Source organism: Cydia fagiglandana, chromosome 20, assembly GCF_963556715.1.
Source record: "Cydia fagiglandana chromosome 20, ilCydFagi1.1, whole genome shotgun sequence".
Taxonomy (NCBI): domain Eukaryota; kingdom Metazoa; phylum Arthropoda; class Insecta; order Lepidoptera; family Tortricidae; genus Cydia; species Cydia fagiglandana.
This window is the reverse complement of record NC_085951.1, coordinates 974,193-993,993: the sequence shown is the minus strand read 5'-3', so window position 1 is coordinate 993,993 and position 19,801 is coordinate 974,193. Positions and strand designations below refer to the sequence as shown.

Below are 19,801 nucleotides of genomic sequence, written 5' to 3'. Positions count from 1 at the left end.
ACTTATGTCAAACTCAACGCTAGGGGCTAGGGCAGGCAGAGAACTATCAAAATTCCACCAAGCGAAGAAAAAAGGCAGCTGGCGACGCTTACCTGTTATATTTAACGTAACTTCTTTGCGTTAAATTCTATTCAGGGTAATTCAATTGTGCATTAAGTTAACGTTTATTCGCAACAAAGCAACGTCGCCATACTTCTTAGTCAATTCGAGCACGCGTAAGTAGTTATTACCAAATGGGTCAAATTACACGTTTCACTGAAATAACTCGGTCCGCTATTTAATCACAGGACGGTTATAACGTGAGCTTGGAATTTGACGCTGGGAGGTGTCTGAAATGTGTTCTTACAGACTGAAGCTCTGAATCGTCAGCGGTTGTTCGCAGAGTTACAATAGATCGGCCTCTGTTGTCCGAGACAGCTAGAGACCGTCTCTCGTAACTCTGCCGCTAGCTCACCAGCGGCAGCGGCTCGGCGCGGCGGCCGCGAAGGTGTACACATAGCGATGGGTAAAATCCAACTGTTGTAGCGCATTGGAATTTTATTGCCATCGCTATTTGTGGACTGTCTGAACTGCTTTTCGTGTAGATTTTGTTGTTTGTAAGGTTGCTGTGAAGCTCAAGGTGCTCAAGACAACCAGCCATCTACGAGGTGTTCAGAAAATTCCAGATATACAATTAATCTTAGTGTGATTTTAGTGAAAATACCGTTCACTTGCATATAAGGAACTTAAGGAAGAACATTCAGTTTGTAGGTATTGGACATTTGATTCATTAAAATGAAGTAGTAGAACTAGTATGAAAATTCAACCTGTAATATATGAATATTTAAGAAAAAAGTTGTTTTTTGGTGACTTGACTGTAGGTTGCAAAATGCTGTATAACTGTATATAGTTTAAGTTATTTGGATCTTTTTCCTCAGTATGTCAAAAGAAAATGTTACTTGACCATAGTTTTTTTAAGAGCCTCACAAATTAGCTGCAGAAAAGCCGCTCCCATACAATTCAGTTTAAAACAACATGTACAAAACTTGACACAAACATTTACATAACATATAATTATATCTATGTCTGGTACTTTCTTTGTTATAAAAAATTGTTTATTTAAAGAAAATAGAGTGAGTAGAGATTCTGTATGTAAAGATGCTACTTTCTCTGGACATGTTACGTTTTATAGTGCTCAGAGCTCTAGACTAAGATTTGCTTTACTTGTTTAAATAACTGGATAAAATCTACTTGTAATATACACCGTGTTTTTTTTGATTTCCGTTAATTGCAAGGGTGCATTCCTGAGCTTAAATCAAGTAACTTTCTCAAAGACACCGATATTCTAATTAACTCCCTTTCGGAGATAATCAATAATTTATTTTTTTCTTATAAGGCCTCTACAAGCGTGTACACTTGCCTTAGGCCCGGTTTACATATTGATTAGTGTTTAGAATGAGTTCATACATTTGCTAAACTTAAGTACAATCTCGGTCGATCGATGTTCGATATGTCGATTCGAATGACATTGATATGTCACAGATTTGTTTGGTTGAGTTAAATGTAATGTTCGTGTTACAGCAACGCTATATGCTACATTTAATTACTTTTTATACCTTTTTTTTTGTAAAAAAAAGGAAAAAGAATTTTTTTTTGCAAATTAACTATGGAGTTTAGTTCTCTTAAACACACTTTACCATACCCCGAAGTTAACGGAAATCAGGAAACCAGGAAAAATATTACAATGTCTTTTTTGTCATATAGGTAAATAAATAAAAGTGTAAAAATATTACAATGTCTTTTTTGTCATAGATAAATAAATTTGAGTCATGATGAAATTATTCTGAAACTGAAATCTTTTTGTCAATAAGCATGTTTGCAACTTTCCACACAAAGATTATAAACTCTGTGCTGTGTTTTACTTCCTGAGAAATTGTGTGTTATTCCTAATAAATATTGTGGTTTTTTGACAGATTACCTTCTAAGATACCAAAATTGATTTCTTTTATGAAACATTTACAGGTTGCCTGCCATTCTGAGGAACAGTATTTTAAGTTTTTATGTTTCCTTGCCCGAAACTTATAAGTAGTGAGTCATGATTATTAGTCAGTCTTCTGAATGAAATATTGCATTATACAGAGGGAAATTTTAACCACCATCCAATACCATCCAAAATATTTTTGTTACTTGGTTGGAATTCGTTTTAAGTACCTAGTAAATTGATAGTGAACCACATGTTTTGTTATGGTCCATTATGTAACCTATGCAAAATACTGGTACTTATGCTAATAAAAATCTTACTCTGTGTAGTGACTTATTAGGTTGTATGATCTGAACCACTATTATGCTGAACCACTATTATGCCGAAAAAAAATTTAATGTTGTATTATAAAACAATATAAGTTTAGTATTTTTCTCCTGTACCATAATAGCAAAACATGTCAATTTTCTAACATAAAGAGCCTAAGAGAGATAATATTGCCATCAAACAATATTAGTTATTCAACATACTTATAGAAAAAAAAGAATATTTTTATAATAGAAAAATAATCATGTCAATCATTAACAATATCTCCAACTCTATTTTATGGGGTCCTGAACCTCAAAAGGAAAAAAAAACTCATACTTCTTTGTCCATCTATCTGTTTTAATTACACAAACTTATTAAAGTTACAAGTCCTGCTTAGATCAACAATATGCAGGCACCCTAAGTTAATCCCTATTTCTAGGATGAGTGAAGAAGCACCTCCGCCCAAGAAGCCAAGACTGGAGGATTTCACCGAAGACCTGGACACGGATAGACAGATAGATGAAGACAAGTTTGACAACTTCGTCCGGCCCGAGGAGTTGGAGAGGCTGCGGGAGTTCAAGGTGCTTGATGAAGTCAAGTCTAATGATGAGGATAGTGAGGAGGAGACCGATGAGGATGATGATGATGGTAATTACTTGAGATTTGCACATTATCTATGTATTGTTGAAAAATGTTGATGTTTTCTGACTAGAGGCATTGACGTATATATCTCAGGACTAGCCTTACGGGAAATAAGCATGGAGCCAGTACAGCGGTGAGCGGATGAGGTCGCGTCACGCGCGCGATTGGTAGGCTGCACGATTGGCCCGAATTCGTGAGTGACCGCTGAACTAGTACCATTTTTAGTGTCCGTAAGGCCAGTCATATGATATAATACGTCAATGACTAAATATTTAATGTAGAAAATGAATTGAAGAGAATATTCGCCTATGCTATGATCTGTTCCTTTCTTCGGCATTAAAGAGTCCTTGAAGAATAAGGGTAACATTTTTTTATTGTTATTCTGTTTCGTCAACTGTCTAGGTGACTTTAGTAGCGTAGTTAGAAAAAAAACTTAAAACTGCCACAAAAATATATGCTTCGTAACTTAAATACCATAAAACTCGGGTTTTAAGAGTGACCCAGAAGACCGTAGGTACCTACCCATGGCAATGGGTGACAAGAAAAGTAGGCATAGCCGGTCAAACAAGTTTGTCAGTAGAAACAGGTAGTACGAAATTCAAACTTTCTATGGGACGATAACCCTTTTGCGCCTACATTTTTTTAAATTAACCGTTTATTTCGACTAACGGAAAGTGCTTGACAGAGTAGATATATATAAGCTTCTTGCAGAAGTTCCACTGTTCACAGGCAAATCTGAGGGCGTCCCCGAAGAAGAAATCGAGAAGATGCTGGAAGAAGACCTGCCGGAGGACTTCAAGGCTGCCCCCAAACCCAAGGAGAAACCGTACATAACTAGGCAGAAGACTGTTTTAGAAGGTAAATAGCCTGAATTAAAGATATTAAGTACTTCAATTTAATACCAGTTTAAAAGACAGTACAATACGCAATAGAGTAAAGCCATTGCTAAAGTTCACGCTCTTGGATACCTACCTACCTAGCAATATGCGGGCGCGATAGAGATAAGAACAGGCGGGTCAATGTACCAAATTCTCCGTGCTTGGCGTCCTTATTAAATTAATTATCATTTCAGAAAAGGGAGTGAATCAATTCGAGGTGCTTCCCCTGGATTGGATGATGGTGCGCCACTACAGCGGCATGCCGGTCTACATGCACCGCGGGACTCGCGTCTGCACGCTGGCGAAACCATACTCGCTCGGCAAGGGCAACACCAGGGTAAGCGAGTAATTGGATGATGGTGCGGCACCACAGGCATGCCGGTCTACATGCACCGCGGGACTCGCGTCTGCACGCTGGCGAAACCATACTCGCTCGGCAAGGGCAACACCAGGGTAAGCGAATAAATGGATGATGGTGCGGCACCACAGGCATGCCGGTCTACATGCACCGCGGGACTCGCGTCTGCACGCTGGCGAAACCATACTCGCTCGGCAAGGGCAACACCAGGGTAAGCGAGTAATTGGATGATGGTGCGGCACCACAGGCATGCCGGTCTACATGCACCGCGGGACTCGCGTCTGCACGCTGGCGAAACCATACTCGCTCGGCAAGGGCAACACCAGGGTAAGCGAATAATTGGATGATGGTGCGGCACCACAGGCATGCCGGTCTACATGCACCGCGGGACTCGCGTCTGCACGCTGGCGAAACCATACTCGCTCGGCAAGGGCAACCCCAGGGTAAGCGAGTAATTGGAGGATGGTGCCCACTACAGGCATGCCGGTCTACATGCACCGCGGGACTCGCGTCTGCACGCTGGCGAAACCATACTCGCTCGGCAAGGGCAACCCCAGGGTAAGCGAGTAATTGGATGATGGTGCGCCACCACAGGCATGCCGGTCTACATGCACCGCGGGACTCGCGTCTGCACGCTGTCGAAACCATACTCGCTCGGCAAGGGCAACACCAGGGTAAGCGAGTAGTTGGATGATGGGCGCCACCACAGGCATGCCGGTCTACATGCACCGCGGGACTCGCGTCTGCACGCTGGCGAAACCATACTCGCTCGGCAAGGGCAACACCAGGGTAAGCGAGTAGTTGGATGATGGGCGCCACCACAGGCATGCCGGTCTACATGCACCGCGGGACTCGCGTCTGCACGCTGTCGAAACCATACTCGCTCGGCAAGGGCAACACCAGGGTAAGCGAGTAGTTGGATGATGGGCGCCACCACAGGCATGCCGGTCTACATGCACCGCGGGACTCGCGTCTGCACGCTGGCGAAACCATACTAACCCTTCGCGCCTACATTTTTTTAAATTTGCCGGTTTTCTACTGACGGAAATGGTTTGAAAGACTATATTTAAGATCAACATGCTTTTTAAAAACTTAAAATAATAATCTCTTTTTACCTATTTTTAGCGGCACGACATCCCAATCAGTGCTATACCGTGCCTCGCGTACCGGCGCGCTTTAGAAGAGGAGGAAAAACAAAAAGAGATAGACGAAAAGATCAAAGAACAGATTGAGAGCGGCGCCTGGGCTAGAATGGGACAGAACGATCATAATAAGAATAATGTAACCAATAATACTAGTAATAGTAGGCAGGAATATAAAATTAGTGGAAATAATGATAGTATTAGAGACACTACTAGCCAGGATAGTCAATTAAATGACAATCCTAAACCTAGCGAAAATTTAGAAAATACACAATCAAACGAAATACGCGAAAACATATTAAACCCTACAGAACAGTTATCAAAAGAAATACAAGAAATAAAACAGGAAATTGTGATCAAACAAGAAATAACCGTGGAGCTTGAAGATATAACCAATGAAATAAAAATGGAGTGTCCTTATAAACATAATAAAGAAACTAATGAAAACGATGATAAAAATGTAGAAGAAATTATAATGGCCGGTGAAGAATGTAAAATACCTGATGAAGAAAATAAAATACCTGATGAAGAAAATAAAATACCTGATGAAGAAAAGAATGAAACAGCAAATGAGAATGACAGAGATGAAACACCGCTTAACCAGCAGCCGGTGGTGTTGCCCGGGGGTATGGTGATGCCTCCCCCAAGGGTGGAGACGGTGAATACCAGTTGGAAGACGCAGCAGTTGACGCATGAGCAAGTCAATGATTATTGCAAGAAGCTGTTTAAATTTAAAACTGTTAATATTATGCATTTTAGGTAAGTTCTTTGGTTAAGGACAATTTATTAGTTAAATTAGTTCGTTTTATTATTTTGTAGAGGCTTTGATTTTTTTTATTTGCGGCCTGCTTTGATAGCAGATTGTGACCGAGAGACCAAGCATCGTGAGTAATTGGAAATATTCTGTAGTTACTGATAAGTCAGCGAATTGAAAGTCGGCACCAAAGCTAAGCTTTATATTTATTTTTGTGTGCATACTAAGTAATTGGATGTTGAATTGGTCATTTGTAAATAACTTACGAGGTCACGTGACTATCAGATTCTTAGATGTAGAATATGTAGATACAGTCAAGCATTTTACTGGCTAAGCTATTCTTTAAGAAGCGGGTATTTAGGGTTCTCAAGGGTCGGCAACGCTTAAGTGGCTCCTGTGGTGTTGCTTATGTCCATGGGCGACGATGACCGCTTCCCATCAGGCGGCTCGTCTGCTCGTTTGCTGACTATTACATAAAAAAAATATAGGTTTATTTTAACAAAGGAAAGTAGAAATGTTTAGAGGAAATAAGTCCTATAAGTAGATTGTCTCTGCTTCCTCTTAGGGTTTACGGCTTAGATAATTACATAATATTTATTAGCAATACAATATACACGTATGTTTAGGCGGTGGGCAGACCGGCGTAAATACGCCAAGGCTCGGAAGACGCTTCAATACCCCACGCTACCAGAAGGCACTAAACTCATCACTATACCAGCTCAGCCGGCCAATGGGCAGGATAATGGTAAGGAATTAACCATTTATTCTTATTTTACATATTTTTACACTACATGCACCATACTTTACCGCTCTAGTGTTCGAATTAGCACGTTACGTGCGTTCCTATATCGATAATTTAAAGGGCCATATGTACTGGAAAACCTTCCAGTCGACGTCAAAGATATGTTCACACTTTTTGCCTTATTACAAAGGAGTAAGGTGCAAAAGTGTAAACATATTTTTGACGTCGACTGTACGATACAGATACAAATAGGTACTTAATTCGCAACTTGTGTTGATTTAAAACGCTCCCTTCGGCCGTGTTTTCATTTGCGTTGCGAATTTCTTATTTTCGCACTTGTATATTACTATTATGAAATGGAAAATAACTACGAGGCTTCTCTCTTACATTTTATGAAATACTATAACTTCGTGTTAAGAAGTCATTCAAATTTGGGCTTTATTTTGTAGGCGGTAAGGCAAGCAAGCGCGACTGGGTGATGAACATGAACGGGCGCAGCTACCTCTCCGTGTTCCACGAGTACGTGAGGCGCGCGCTGCAGAAGCAGCCCGTCTACGAGTTCAAACAGCTCGGTAAGTTTATATCGAATGTGGACTGTATGTCGTAGGCGGTAAGGCGAGCAAGCGCGACTGGGTGGTGAACATGAACGGGCGCAGCTACCTCTCCGTGTTCCATGAATACGTGCGGCGCGCGCTGCAGACGCAGCCCGTCTACGAGTTCAAACAGCTCGGTAAGTTTATATCGAATGTGAACTGTATGTCGTACGCGGTAAGGCGAGCAAGCGCGGCTGGGTGATGAACATGAACGGGCGCAGCTACCTCTCCGTGTTCCATGAATACGTGCGGCGCGCGCTGCAGAAGCAGCCCGTCTACGAGTTCAAACAGCTCGGTAAGTTTATATCGAATGTGGACTATATGTCGTAGGCGGTAAGGCGAGCAAGCGCGGCTGGGTGATGAACATGAACGGGCGCAGCTACCTCTCCGTGTTCCATGAATACGTGCGGCGCGCGCTGCAGAAGCAGCCCGTCTACGAGTTCAAACAGCTCGGTAAGTTTATATCGAATGTGGACTATATGTCGTAGGCGGTAAGGCGAGCAAGCGCGGCTGGGTGATGAACATGAACGGGCGCAGCTACCTCTCCGTGTTCCATGAATACGTGCGGCGCGCGCTGCAGAAGCAGCCCGTCTACGAGTTCAAACAGCTCGGTAAGTTTTAAATGAAATACTTGTCATATACATAGGAAAAAAATACTAAGGCTTCCAGTAGTGTGACTACTTGTAAGAAAATAGTGTGAGGCGGGACGTAAAGACAAACAACTGCTTGCTATGATATTGGTATAATGCCTCTCAAATGATACATGTGTAGCCTTATATACTCTAAAACTGTATAAGTGTGGGTAAGGTATAGCACACACTACAATAGTTTAATTTGTATTTGTCAATTTTATAAATGGCTTTTGGATGTGTTTTTTAAATGTACCCGTAAGGACAAATCCAGATCCCTTGCTTCTACATTAAAATGATATAAGGAGATCTTACCAAAATTTACACTCTAAGAACAAATTAAATTACTTTCTATGAAAATACGATGGGGGACGCTTGTTCGATTCCAGCGTTGGACAATGGAGGCTTTGGTCATTTTCCCGTTCGTATGTGGCATTTATTTCGGTTTAAAGCATTTACACATTTTGGAAAAATGACAGCGACTAAAACATCAATTAAAACTAAACATTTTTCGATCCAGTTCCTATAATTACGATCCTATAAATCGGAATTTCTATAACCCATCAAAAACATTACATGTAAAAAGATGCAAGTCTCGCAATGCAGTTTTTCTACTACAAAAAAGTTTTGAGATATTATGTGAAACCAAGTCGTTTGTTTTAGTCAGTGCCAGGGGGTGTTAAACCGTATCAATAGGATATCTTTAATTTTTAATAATTTTAATACATATAATGACTTGGCCATCAAAACTGATTTTGGTCTCCAATCAATGTTTTAATTGATATTGTTACAGAAAATGCTTCTTCCCCGTACCAAGCCACAGTATACATCGGCGGCATGCAGTACGGATCTGGGCGCGGCTCGAGCAAGCGGCAGGCCAAGTCCGCGGCCGCGAGGGCTTCCATACATATTCTGATTCCGGAAATGAGAGCCGAACTAGACGCGCCGCAATCTGACCCGGATTTCACTGTAAGAACTTTTACAATATAAGGTCCATTTCAAGTCTAACATTCAGATTTAAAATGCCATTTCCCTAAACCCTGGAAGCCTAACCTATATTCGGGCTGACAGTTCAAAAATGACAGTTGACTGTCAGCCAGCACGGATATGATGGTCGTTCTTGTCTACGTGACAGCGTATCCGTCACTTTCTATCCCGCGGTGTTAAAAAGTGACGATTATTTTATCACGTGGATAAAGGCATCCATAATACGCCTGCATCTTTCAGTTTCACCAGGGAGAAATTCCACACAGTTTCGTTCACATATAAAATTGCTATGGTATTACTTGTATACAGGTTGACGTCTTGGTTTTGGACTTATTTTTTGGTTTCTGACTGAATTTTTCGTGATATCTCTGTTACCTTGGTTTTAGTGTTAACTTGTGTTATTTTCTACAGTTCTTCGACTACGTAGGCATAGAAGACCCCCGAATCTCGGAGTTCTGCGCGGCGACGTGCGAGCCGTCACCGCACGCTATACTTCGCACGTGCCTACTGCGCAACTTCGGCGCACAGGACCGGCATATACACACCGAGGTATGTAATTTCAACAACAACGAGCTAACCACAAATGTGTACCTTATTTAGTCGAAATAAGATTTTAAAATGGCGTTAGCAAACTTAGGGAGTCATCACCACACGGCATCTCACATCTGACTAATCTGTCTATAGTCCAACTTAAGTGCACAGGACCAATACACACCGAGGTATCTTGGAATGCATACATGGTGGCAAATTTCCCCAGTTCTTTTGTTCAAAATGACATTTAAAAATGGCTACGCAAATAGTATAAAAACTTGAACCAAGATGCTGAATAAGTGGAATGGGCCTACTTCAAAGGAATTTGTTCAAATATTAGATACCTATCTATATATAAATTGGACAAAGATATTGGACAGACGGAATACCACCCTAAGATAGTACCTATCAATTACTAACCCAACAGTTTTATTTCAGATGAAAAAACTAGAATACCAGAAGATCGAGTTGACTATGCGTGTGGGCCGACATTCCGCCACCGTCGTGTGTAAAAACAAGAAGGCGGCCAAACAGCGAGCCAGCCAGGCCATTCTGCAGGTATTTAGGACCTTATGTCTTAGAAAATAGAGTCGATAACACAGTGACACTCCGCCACCGTCGTGTGTAAAAACAAGGCGGCCAAACAGCGAGCCAGCCAGGCCATTCTGCAGGTATATAGCACCTTATGTCTTAGGCAATAGAGTCGATAATACAGTGACACTCCGCCACCGTCGTGTGTAAAAACAAGAAGGCGGCCAAGCAGCGAGCCAGCCAGGCCATACTGCAGGTATTTAGGACCTTATGTCTTAGGCAATAGAGTCGATAACACAGTGACATTCTGCTATCGCCGTGTCAAAAAACAAGAAGGCGGCCAAACAGCGAGCCAGCCAGGCCATACTGCAGGTATTTAGAAAATCTGCATGGTGTGTGTGAGAGACAGTAATATACACATTTTTATACCACTTCGGTGGCAAACAAGCACACGACCGTCACCGTAGCCTATGGACCGCTGTAACTACACCACCCGCTAGGTGTTACATGCGGGTTGCCGACCCTACATAGTTAGTGTTGTCCCGTTCGCAAATTATTAGCTTTAAGATAATGTTCCTATGTTAGTTTGTAATATATGTGTCTATAGACCTTCATTATCATCATCATTATCATTTCAGCCTATATACGTCCCACTGCTGAGCACAGGCCTCCTCTCATGCGCGAGAGGGCTTGGGCTATAGTCCCCACGCTAGCCCAATGCCTATAATAATATAATGCTATGGACCTTAGTTGTCTGAAAATAAATGAACATAGTCATTGTGAACCTTGACGGAATGCACGAGGGTTTGATATTGGGCTGTAGGCGCGCGCGTCAGTAGTCTTTCAAAAGGTTAAATGCAGTTTTTCCACATAGACGATTGTATGTGCTTGTGTACAGGCATTACACCCTCACGTCCGTTCGTGGGGCTCGCTGCTCCGCCTGTATGGGTCGCGCTCCGTCAAGAGCTGCAAGGAGAAGAAGATAGAAGAGCAACAGATTACATTGCTGCAAGACAAGGTAAGAAAAACGATTTATTCATTATTATCGTCGTAGACAACTGATTTGATCTTTCACAATTTTTACACATTAAAATACGCGATCAATTCTCGTTTTCGTACTTAAATAATATTATATTACCAACCTCTTTGCAACACAGTTAAGGTTCCGTCACACAGACGCGTTTTCCGGGCGAGGCGTGAGCGTTTTATATGTAAAAGCGGCGCGCCGCCCCCAAAACGCGCCTGTGTGACGGAGCCTTCATGCAAGCCTCTGCCAATGCGCGCCTTTTATTTTTGACTAGATTTTCTAACACGTCAAATTCTAAACCCGTAAAAGTTCATACTTAGGCCGTGATGTGTGCCGTCATCGCTATTGTTTTGGGGAAACTAAAAACTACGCACTTCGCATGTAAAGTGTCATTCTATGGAACTTGCTAACAATGTAAACAAACCGCCATATTGAAATTGTCCTTGAATGATGAATTTACTAGTGACTTTTGTTTACATAGTTAGCAAGTTCCATAGAATGACACTTTAAACTGTGTTTTACTATTGTCGGGCCGATTGCTCAGTCGAACTGTAATTTTAGTGTTAACAAATATTAATAAAAACAGCAACTTTGTTATGTCCGTGTTGTAGGCTCGTCACAACGAACCGAACTACGCCGTATTAGAAAAGCTTCGCAACGAGATGAGAAAACTGAAGGAAAGGGACGAGGCTGTGGTCCCTATCGGCACTCTACTCGTCAAGGATGACCTGCCCACACATTCAGGGTCCAATCTCAACAACGTAGACCTCTAGACGTGAGATACACACTATCTGAACCTGTAGGTATACACAATCGGTTCCAATCGGCACTCTACTCGTCAAGGATGACCTGCCCACACATTCAGGGTCCAATCTCAACAACGTAGACCTCTAGACGTGAGGTATACATTATCTGGACCTGTAGATACACACAACGGGTCCCAATCGGCACTTTACTCGTCAAGGATGACCTGCCCACACATTCAGGGTCCAATCTCAACAACGTAGACCTCTAGACGTGAGATACACACAATCTGGACCTGTAGATACACACAACGGGTCTCAATCGGCACTCTACACGTCAAGGATGACCTGCCCACACATTCAGGGTCCAATCTCAACAACGTAGACCTCTAGACGTGAGGTATACATTATCTGGACCTGTAGATACACACAACGGTTCCCAATCGGCACTCTACTCGTCAAGGATGACCTGCCCACACATTCAGGGTCCAATCTCAACAACGTAGACCTCTAGACGTGAGGTATACATTATCTGGACCTGTAGATACACACAACGGTTCCCAATCGGCACTCTACTCGTCAAGGATGACCTGCCCACACATTCAGGGTCCAATCTCAACAACGTAGACCTCTAGACGTGAGGTATACATTATCTGGACCTGTAGATACACACAACGGGTCCCAATCGGCACTTTACTCGTCAAGGATGACCTGCCCACACATTCAGGGTCCAATCTCAACAAAGTAGACCTCTAGACGTGAGATACACACAATCTGGACCTGTAGGTACACACAATCGGTTCCGATCGGCACTACTCGTCAAGGATGACCTGCCCACACATTCAGGGTCCCATCTCAACAACGTGGACCTCTAGACGTGAGGTATACATTATCTGGACCTGTAGATACACACAATCGGCACTCATTAAAATATACACTCGTATTACATTATTACACATTGTTTACGAAAATGTGTATTCTTAATAGCACGACATTATATTTTGGTATGGGAAAACTACTGGCTAAAGTGAACATCAACACCTAGCTACTTTAAACTAAAATACAACCGTTGAAGGTCAAATATTGGTAGTAAGTACCTACCTACTCAACCATCAATTGGTATCAATATGCCTTATGTCAAATGAAGTATATATACATATACATTAGATTTAAGAAACAAACAGTAGTAAGGTAAGGGCAACTTAAACCAGTGAATTAGAATTAGATGTAACGAATCAAAAAACATTAGCATATAACTAATATAGAATATACCTAACCTAACATAAATTGGTATCAATATGCCTTATGTCCAATGAAGTATATATACCTATACATTAGATTTAAGAAACAAACAGTAGTAAGGGCAACTTAAACCAGTGAATTAGAAATTAGAATTAGATGTAAAGAATAAAAAAAACATTAGTAACTATAACTAATATAGAATATACCTAACTAATATACCAGCAAGTATTAAAATATTTATAATCTCGTAACATAGTAACTAATATTATGCTTTAAACTGCACTCTTTACTACGCACCATAACATTTTCTCGCTCATAAAGGCCAGTCCAGACGGGAATAATTTTTCGCCAATCTGATCAAATCAGGTGGTGTGGACGCAAATGCCAATTTGGCTCACTGATTGTGACGCTGATTATGACTTATGACCGATTGTAAAGAATTGCAAAAAAGGAGTGTATTGTTTTCAGCGTTCATGTTTGTATGTAAGTTTCTTTAATCCACCATAACATGAATGAAATGAATGCCTTATTATTCTTAATTATGTGTAAAACTAACTACTAAGATAAATAAAATAAAAAATGTATTTGAAGCAAAATGACCTTGTGATCCTATAATTCACTGCATTAATTAGTAAAGAAAGGGATATATTGTAATCGTATTTATGTAAGTTTTTAATATATTTAGCTAGTTCAAATATTTTGCGACGCTAATCATAATGTATTTAAATTACACAAGTTAGTTACTGGTCAATAGTGTAGATTATATATTTTTAATGTTTGCAATATTTTATGAATTTGACGATACGAGTTGTGAAATGAAAATTCAGTGTATATCTGGTGTATATTAAGGTAATTTATGTATATGATGTATACCATAGAATAGAGGTTGGCTTAAAAATACGTTGCCAAATATTTTTTAGAAATATGCTGAGGGTGGTAATCCATCTGTCCAATATCCTTTGTCCAGTATGTATTGCGTCTCACATTTTGCTTGATGAGAGAGTGAGACGCAATGAAATGGACAGTCACCACACGGTATTGTTACGCCAAATTGGGTTCTTGTTAAATTGGAAATTCTATAGCGTAAGTATTGAACAAGGTTGTTCTCCATATAGAAAATTTAATTGAAACAGTCTCGAGATCCCCGAAATATTTGTGATCTCCCGTTAATGATCTCGTAATTTTCTTCGTAAAACTACATTAGTACGAGTACAGTCAACGGTAAAAATATGGGTGTACAAATCATTTCAAAAATATGTCCCATAACTCTTATGTCAGTGAATTAAGAACTATGGGACATATTTTTGAGTAAGTTGTCTCATATTTTTACTGTTGACTGTACATCCTAAAAGTTTTTTTCTCGGGAAAATTGTTATGAGACTTGAATTTGTAGAAAGGTACCAACAAATAACTTGCTCAAACGAATGCGTAAACTTTTATCAAACTCTCAGAAAAATGCGTTTTATTTAAGTAAAAGCAAAAATAAAGGTGAGAGTTGAGTAAAAGAAAAAAAAACAGTAGACAATTTACTTTATTTTATGTAAGTATATCTAGTATTCACATTTGTAAATACTACTAAGCATAAGCATTTACTCTCAAATTGGTTCCAATTCAGCTAGGACCCTAAATGGCGCAATAATCGCGGGGCGTGATGGAAATATCACGTATTTTACAAAATGCCATTAAAAATTAAAAGCACAGTTTAACTAAAGCAACTCTATATTCTCCTTTATCTTTGACACAAAAACGTAATATTTTAGGGCCACATGCTTATTATGGTGGCGGTCTTACCTAAATCTGTAATACAGGGTGTCCCAGAATTCGACGTCAAGCCGTAAACGGATGATAGACCAAGTCATAACAGTTATCATAAAAATACAAAAAAATATCCAACTCATGTTCTTTAAAAATTATGGTCACTTTAAAAAATCCCTAAAAAATCCACACCCTGTAATTATTCAAGATTACACAATAATAAAAAAATTAGAATAAATTATGGAATTTGTAGTAACAAGAGTTAAAGAACCATTACAGGGTGTGGATTTTTTAGTGAATTATTAAAGTGACCATAATTTTTAAAAAACATGAGTTGGATTTTTTTTTTGTATTTTTATGATAACTGTCTTGGTCTATCATCCGTTTACGGCTTGACGTCGAATTCTGGGACACCCTGTATAACCAATAAACTCAATATGTGACTAACCATAAAAATGGATGTTATAATAGGAATGTTTTCAATAGGATAATATTATACAAATTGTAATTTATATTAATTGGATGGCAATAAGCAGGAATCTTGTAGGCAATCATGAGGTTTCTTGCAGCAGGGGCCCGTTTCTCAGAAGCTTGTAACTTGTAATACAAGCGGATGTCACTTTTTGACAGCTTTTGTTACAGTCCGTTTTTTTTAGCATTAGAAAGAACTTCGCAGAAGTAAGCTTATGGTTCCAAATCCAGCACTTTTAGCGGTAATAATTTGAAGTAAATTATATGTATTGACCATGCTACAATAGAAATTCAAGAATAGATAATTCAATAATTATTAACAATTAAAGAGCCTGATAAAAACTGCACGCTTGCTTCTGTGGAGTTCTTTCTAATGCTAAAAAAAACGAACTATAGAAAGGGACTTGTATTACAAAGCTTTTGAGAAACAGGTTCCAGGTATCGGGCTTAAATAAAACGAGAAATTTTAAAAAAGTAAAAAGATTATACTTTTTAATTTGATGGATTTAGTGATAGCTCGATAGCTTAGTTGGTAGAGCGTTAACGGTGAGCTCAGTGTTGGCCGAACGTTAATTTAATTAACCATTATTTATTTATTTATATAAGCCTATACGGTGTCCCACTGCTGGGCAAAGGCCTCCCCCCTTGATTTCCATTCGTCTCGATTTTGGGCAATCTCCGGCCAGTCGTTAAGATATGCGTCCAGGTCGTCCCGCCATCTCCGTCTGGGCCTACCACATCCTCGCCCGTCTTGCGGCACCCATACCGTGGTTATTTTGGCCCACCTCTGTGGGTGCATGCGGCAGACATGGCCGGCCCAGTCCCATTTCAGCTTGGCGGTCTTAGTTACCATTAACCATTATAAATTGAACCGTAAACCGCAACGGACGATTATAGTTTGCAGCTCAATTTATGATGGTTAATGGTCAATTGCATAAACGTTTCGGCCAACACAGGGTGAGCTGGCGGTAGCTGGTTCAAATGTCGCTTGGGTCAAAATATTAAACCTTTACTAAAATAATGGTTGTAAAGTAGCTTATTTGTTATTATTATAATCGTCATAAATTTCTTAAATGTAATATAGTTATAGGTAGGTGAAAGGCAGCACATGTAATGAGCACACATATCTAATATGAAATTAAACATAATGTCTCCTCCTCCTTAGTCGTACACTCTTGTCAGAGTGGTCGTGGTTATGGGTTGTCCTTTTCTATGTTTATTGTGGCTGTTGCGATACTCCTCCATCTCTCTCTGTTTGTGGCACTCCGAGCAGCCTCAGTCAGGGAACATTTCGTCGTGGACTTTATGAGATCCGTCCACCTTGTAGGAGATCGGCCACGAGAACGTTGACCTTCCACTCTACCCTGCACTACCAACCGCTCCATCGACTTTTCGTTGCGGATGATATGTCCAAACATTTTCAGTATTCGCACTTGCACAATCGACGAAAGTCTTTGCTTAACATTTAACTCTTTTAGGATGGAGAGATTAGTACGGCGAGCCGTCCATTTTATTCTCAGCAACCGTCTCCAGCACCACATTTCAAGTGCGTCAATCTTCTTGCGATCTTTTTCACGGATTGTCCATGTTTCAGCTCCATACAAAAAAATTGGAAATACTAAACACCTCATGAGTCGAACCTTTGTGTTTTTGGTTATTCGGCGATCTTTCCATATTTTCGTGAGCTTCTCCACAGCTGATCGTGTTACAGCACAACGTCTTTTAATTTCTTGTTCACAATTTCCAGTATTTGTGATAGTGGATCCCAGGTAAACGTAACTCTGGACGACTTCGCAATTGGCTATGCTGTGTAAATCTGGTCATAATGTCTAACATAAATAAAATACATAAATTAACTTAAGTAAATAAGATACATAAGGCTTTAAATCTTGATCACGAAAAAAAAATTATAGTTGCATAATGTTCATGTATTATTATTCCTAATCGGCTGCGTGTTATAAATTTCTAACAACGCTTCAGTGAAAAATGTTTTCTTTTTTGTTAAATTAATAAGAACTGATTGAAATTGTTGATTTCGTTGAAGACAAAATTTGCAAACATGTGACGTCACACCAGGGGGGAGGGGTTAGCCAAATGTGACCAAATGTGACAAGGAGGGGGAGGCGTCGATAAATCTTCAAATTCGTGTGATGTAATTAATGGATACATGGAATACATATTGACATATATCTGCAATAATTTAGATAATAATTATAAGTGAAACGGGACATATTTTGAGCACATTATTCACATTTAGGTTTGAACGTTGAAAGTCTTTCTTTGTTTACATTACATGCTATGAATAATGAATTATGGCTCCTCTACACGATGGGCCAACGCCGGCCACTCCAAGGGACGCAGCCATGCGGTAGAATGAGATAGCAATATCACTTGCTCCCTCTAACGCATAAATGCGTCCCTTGGAGTGGCCGGCGTTGGCCCATCGTGTAGAGGAGCCATTATGTTTATTAAGTTTTACCGCCGAATCTACTGGATTTTTATAGATACTGGGTTAAGGTTTAAGGTTTTAAGTTTGATTTATAAAATGTGTATTTGTTTGTCCATGTCATTGAAGCTCCCAAACGGATGTACCGATTTTGATTTAGTTTTAGTTTGAAAGTTAACTTAAATTTGACTGCTTTTAGGTAAAATAAGAAAAGCTGTTTGATGATTTTAAGTTATTACTTAACTATGGGTTATTAAATCATAATTTAGTTATTAATAAGCAGTAAAGACACTATTATTGTTTTTAATCTTAGTGTATTTAGTAACTGGAGATGTTATCGCTGTACATTGACAAAAAAGCGATGTTAGCCTATAGGGTGTTACTGACCATGGGGCTTTAAATCCAGGGCTCGATTCTACTCGCTAAACTGAGCTACATAACTATGTTTTTCTGAATAAAAAATTTATTATTATTATTTCCATTTATTTATTTTTCTTCTTAGGCTAGGTCATTTATAACATGAATATAAAAGTAAAATACAAAAACACATAAAAAACAACAAAAAATAAGTATAAACACATTATAAAAAACCTAACCTAGGGTGCCGCCAGCAGCGGGGCAGGGCCCAAGCTGCCGGTGGTCAGGGCCGCAGAGAGGAACCGGCGGACTATCCGCGCCGTGTCCAAGATCACCGCCTTCTGCATCTGACATCTATTATTATTATTATTACATTTATTATGGCACCAACCCCGAAATCCCGATTTTTTTTTTTACTTTTTCATACATTTTGGCTGATCAGATGTCGACGTTTTCTATGGAAAAGCCAAAAAAAATTCCCCGATTTTAGGGTTGGTCCCATAGAAAAAGTAGCTCAGTTTAGCGAGTAAAATCAAGCCCTGGAATTAAAGCCCCATGGTCAGACACATACGTATACAAAAGTTTGCACAATTGTGCAAGTTTTTCGGCAGAGGGGTAAGCGCTGGTGGCCTAGCGGTAAGAGCGTGCGACTTGCAATCTGGAGGTCGCGGGTTCAAACCCCGGCTCGTACCAATGAGTTTTTCGGAACTTATGTACGAAATATCATTTGATATTTGCCAGTCGCTTTTCGGTGAAGGAAAACATCGTGAGGAAACCGGACTAATCCCAATAAGGCCTAGTTTACCCTCTGGGTTGGAAGGTCAGATGGCAGTCGCTTTCGTAAAACTAGTGCCTACGTCAAATCATGGGATTAGTTGTCAAGCGGACCCCAGGCTCCCATGAGCCGTGGCAGAATGCCGGGATAACGCGAGGAAGAAGAAGAGAGGGGTAAGCTCTTAATGGCTCCACTCCAGTTATTAAATGCTCTCAAGTTTTTAATAGTTAAAACACAAGTCATGTATCTATTTCTTAGTTTATTACAGATACAAGTTATATGTAATTAAGAATCGATTTCGCTACTCAACTACATGCATTTTATTGATGTAAAATTAACCTTTATTAATGTAAATGCTTGTTATAATATTGCATATAAAACTCAAAATACCGTTGTGTCAACCTCAGACAGTCTACAAGACCAAAATAAGGCTTGCTCCCTCTAACGTATAACTACGTCTCGCTTCCAGAGGTTAGGCCAATATTTGGGGGCCAAAATATATTGGAATGAGAATGACAAATGCAACGGAAATGATCATCCCCATACATTTACTTTTCTATTACCGTTAACTATAAACCACAAACCCTCTTATTCATAAAACTTTACGGGCCTGTTTTAGTTAAATTATGTTTTAACCCTTTCTTACAAATACATAAATCAAAATGACAGATAAGGACAAACGATTCATAGCGAAAGGCCTGTGCACACCGGCTTGCGTCTGCGTGACGTGTGCGTGTGCGTGCGCTAAAAGTTGGAGCCGCACACGCACACGTCACGCAAGCGGTGTGCCGTCTCTCATAAGGATCTGTATACTACAACGCCTCACGCACACGTGCACGTCACGCACACGCAGCCGGTGTGCACAGGCCTTAATTCTGGCCAGTAACGCGTTTATGAATAACGCCAAAAGTCTAAAAACGATTGTCTGT

At 40.1% G+C, this 19,801-nt stretch overlaps 1 protein-coding gene across 1 annotated transcript; it reads left to right on the top strand.

The window, feature by feature from the left end:
- The first annotated feature begins 57 nt into the window (after positions 1-57).
- On the top strand, positions 58-16,441 carry LOC134674770 (microprocessor complex subunit DGCR8). The gene is made up of 12 exons (XM_063532902.1): positions 58-215; positions 2,709-2,917; positions 3,641-3,769; positions 3,984-4,126; positions 5,273-6,048; positions 6,670-6,788; positions 7,235-7,357; positions 8,801-8,976; positions 9,406-9,543; positions 9,964-10,083; positions 10,955-11,074; positions 11,695-16,441. The coding sequence occupies exons 2-12, from the start codon at positions 2,710-2,712 to the stop codon at positions 11,854-11,856; spliced, it is 2,214 nt and encodes a 737-aa protein (XP_063388972.1). The 5' UTR covers positions 58-215; position 2,709; the 3' UTR covers positions 11,857-16,441.
- Positions 16,442-19,801: the final 3,360 nt, after the last annotated feature.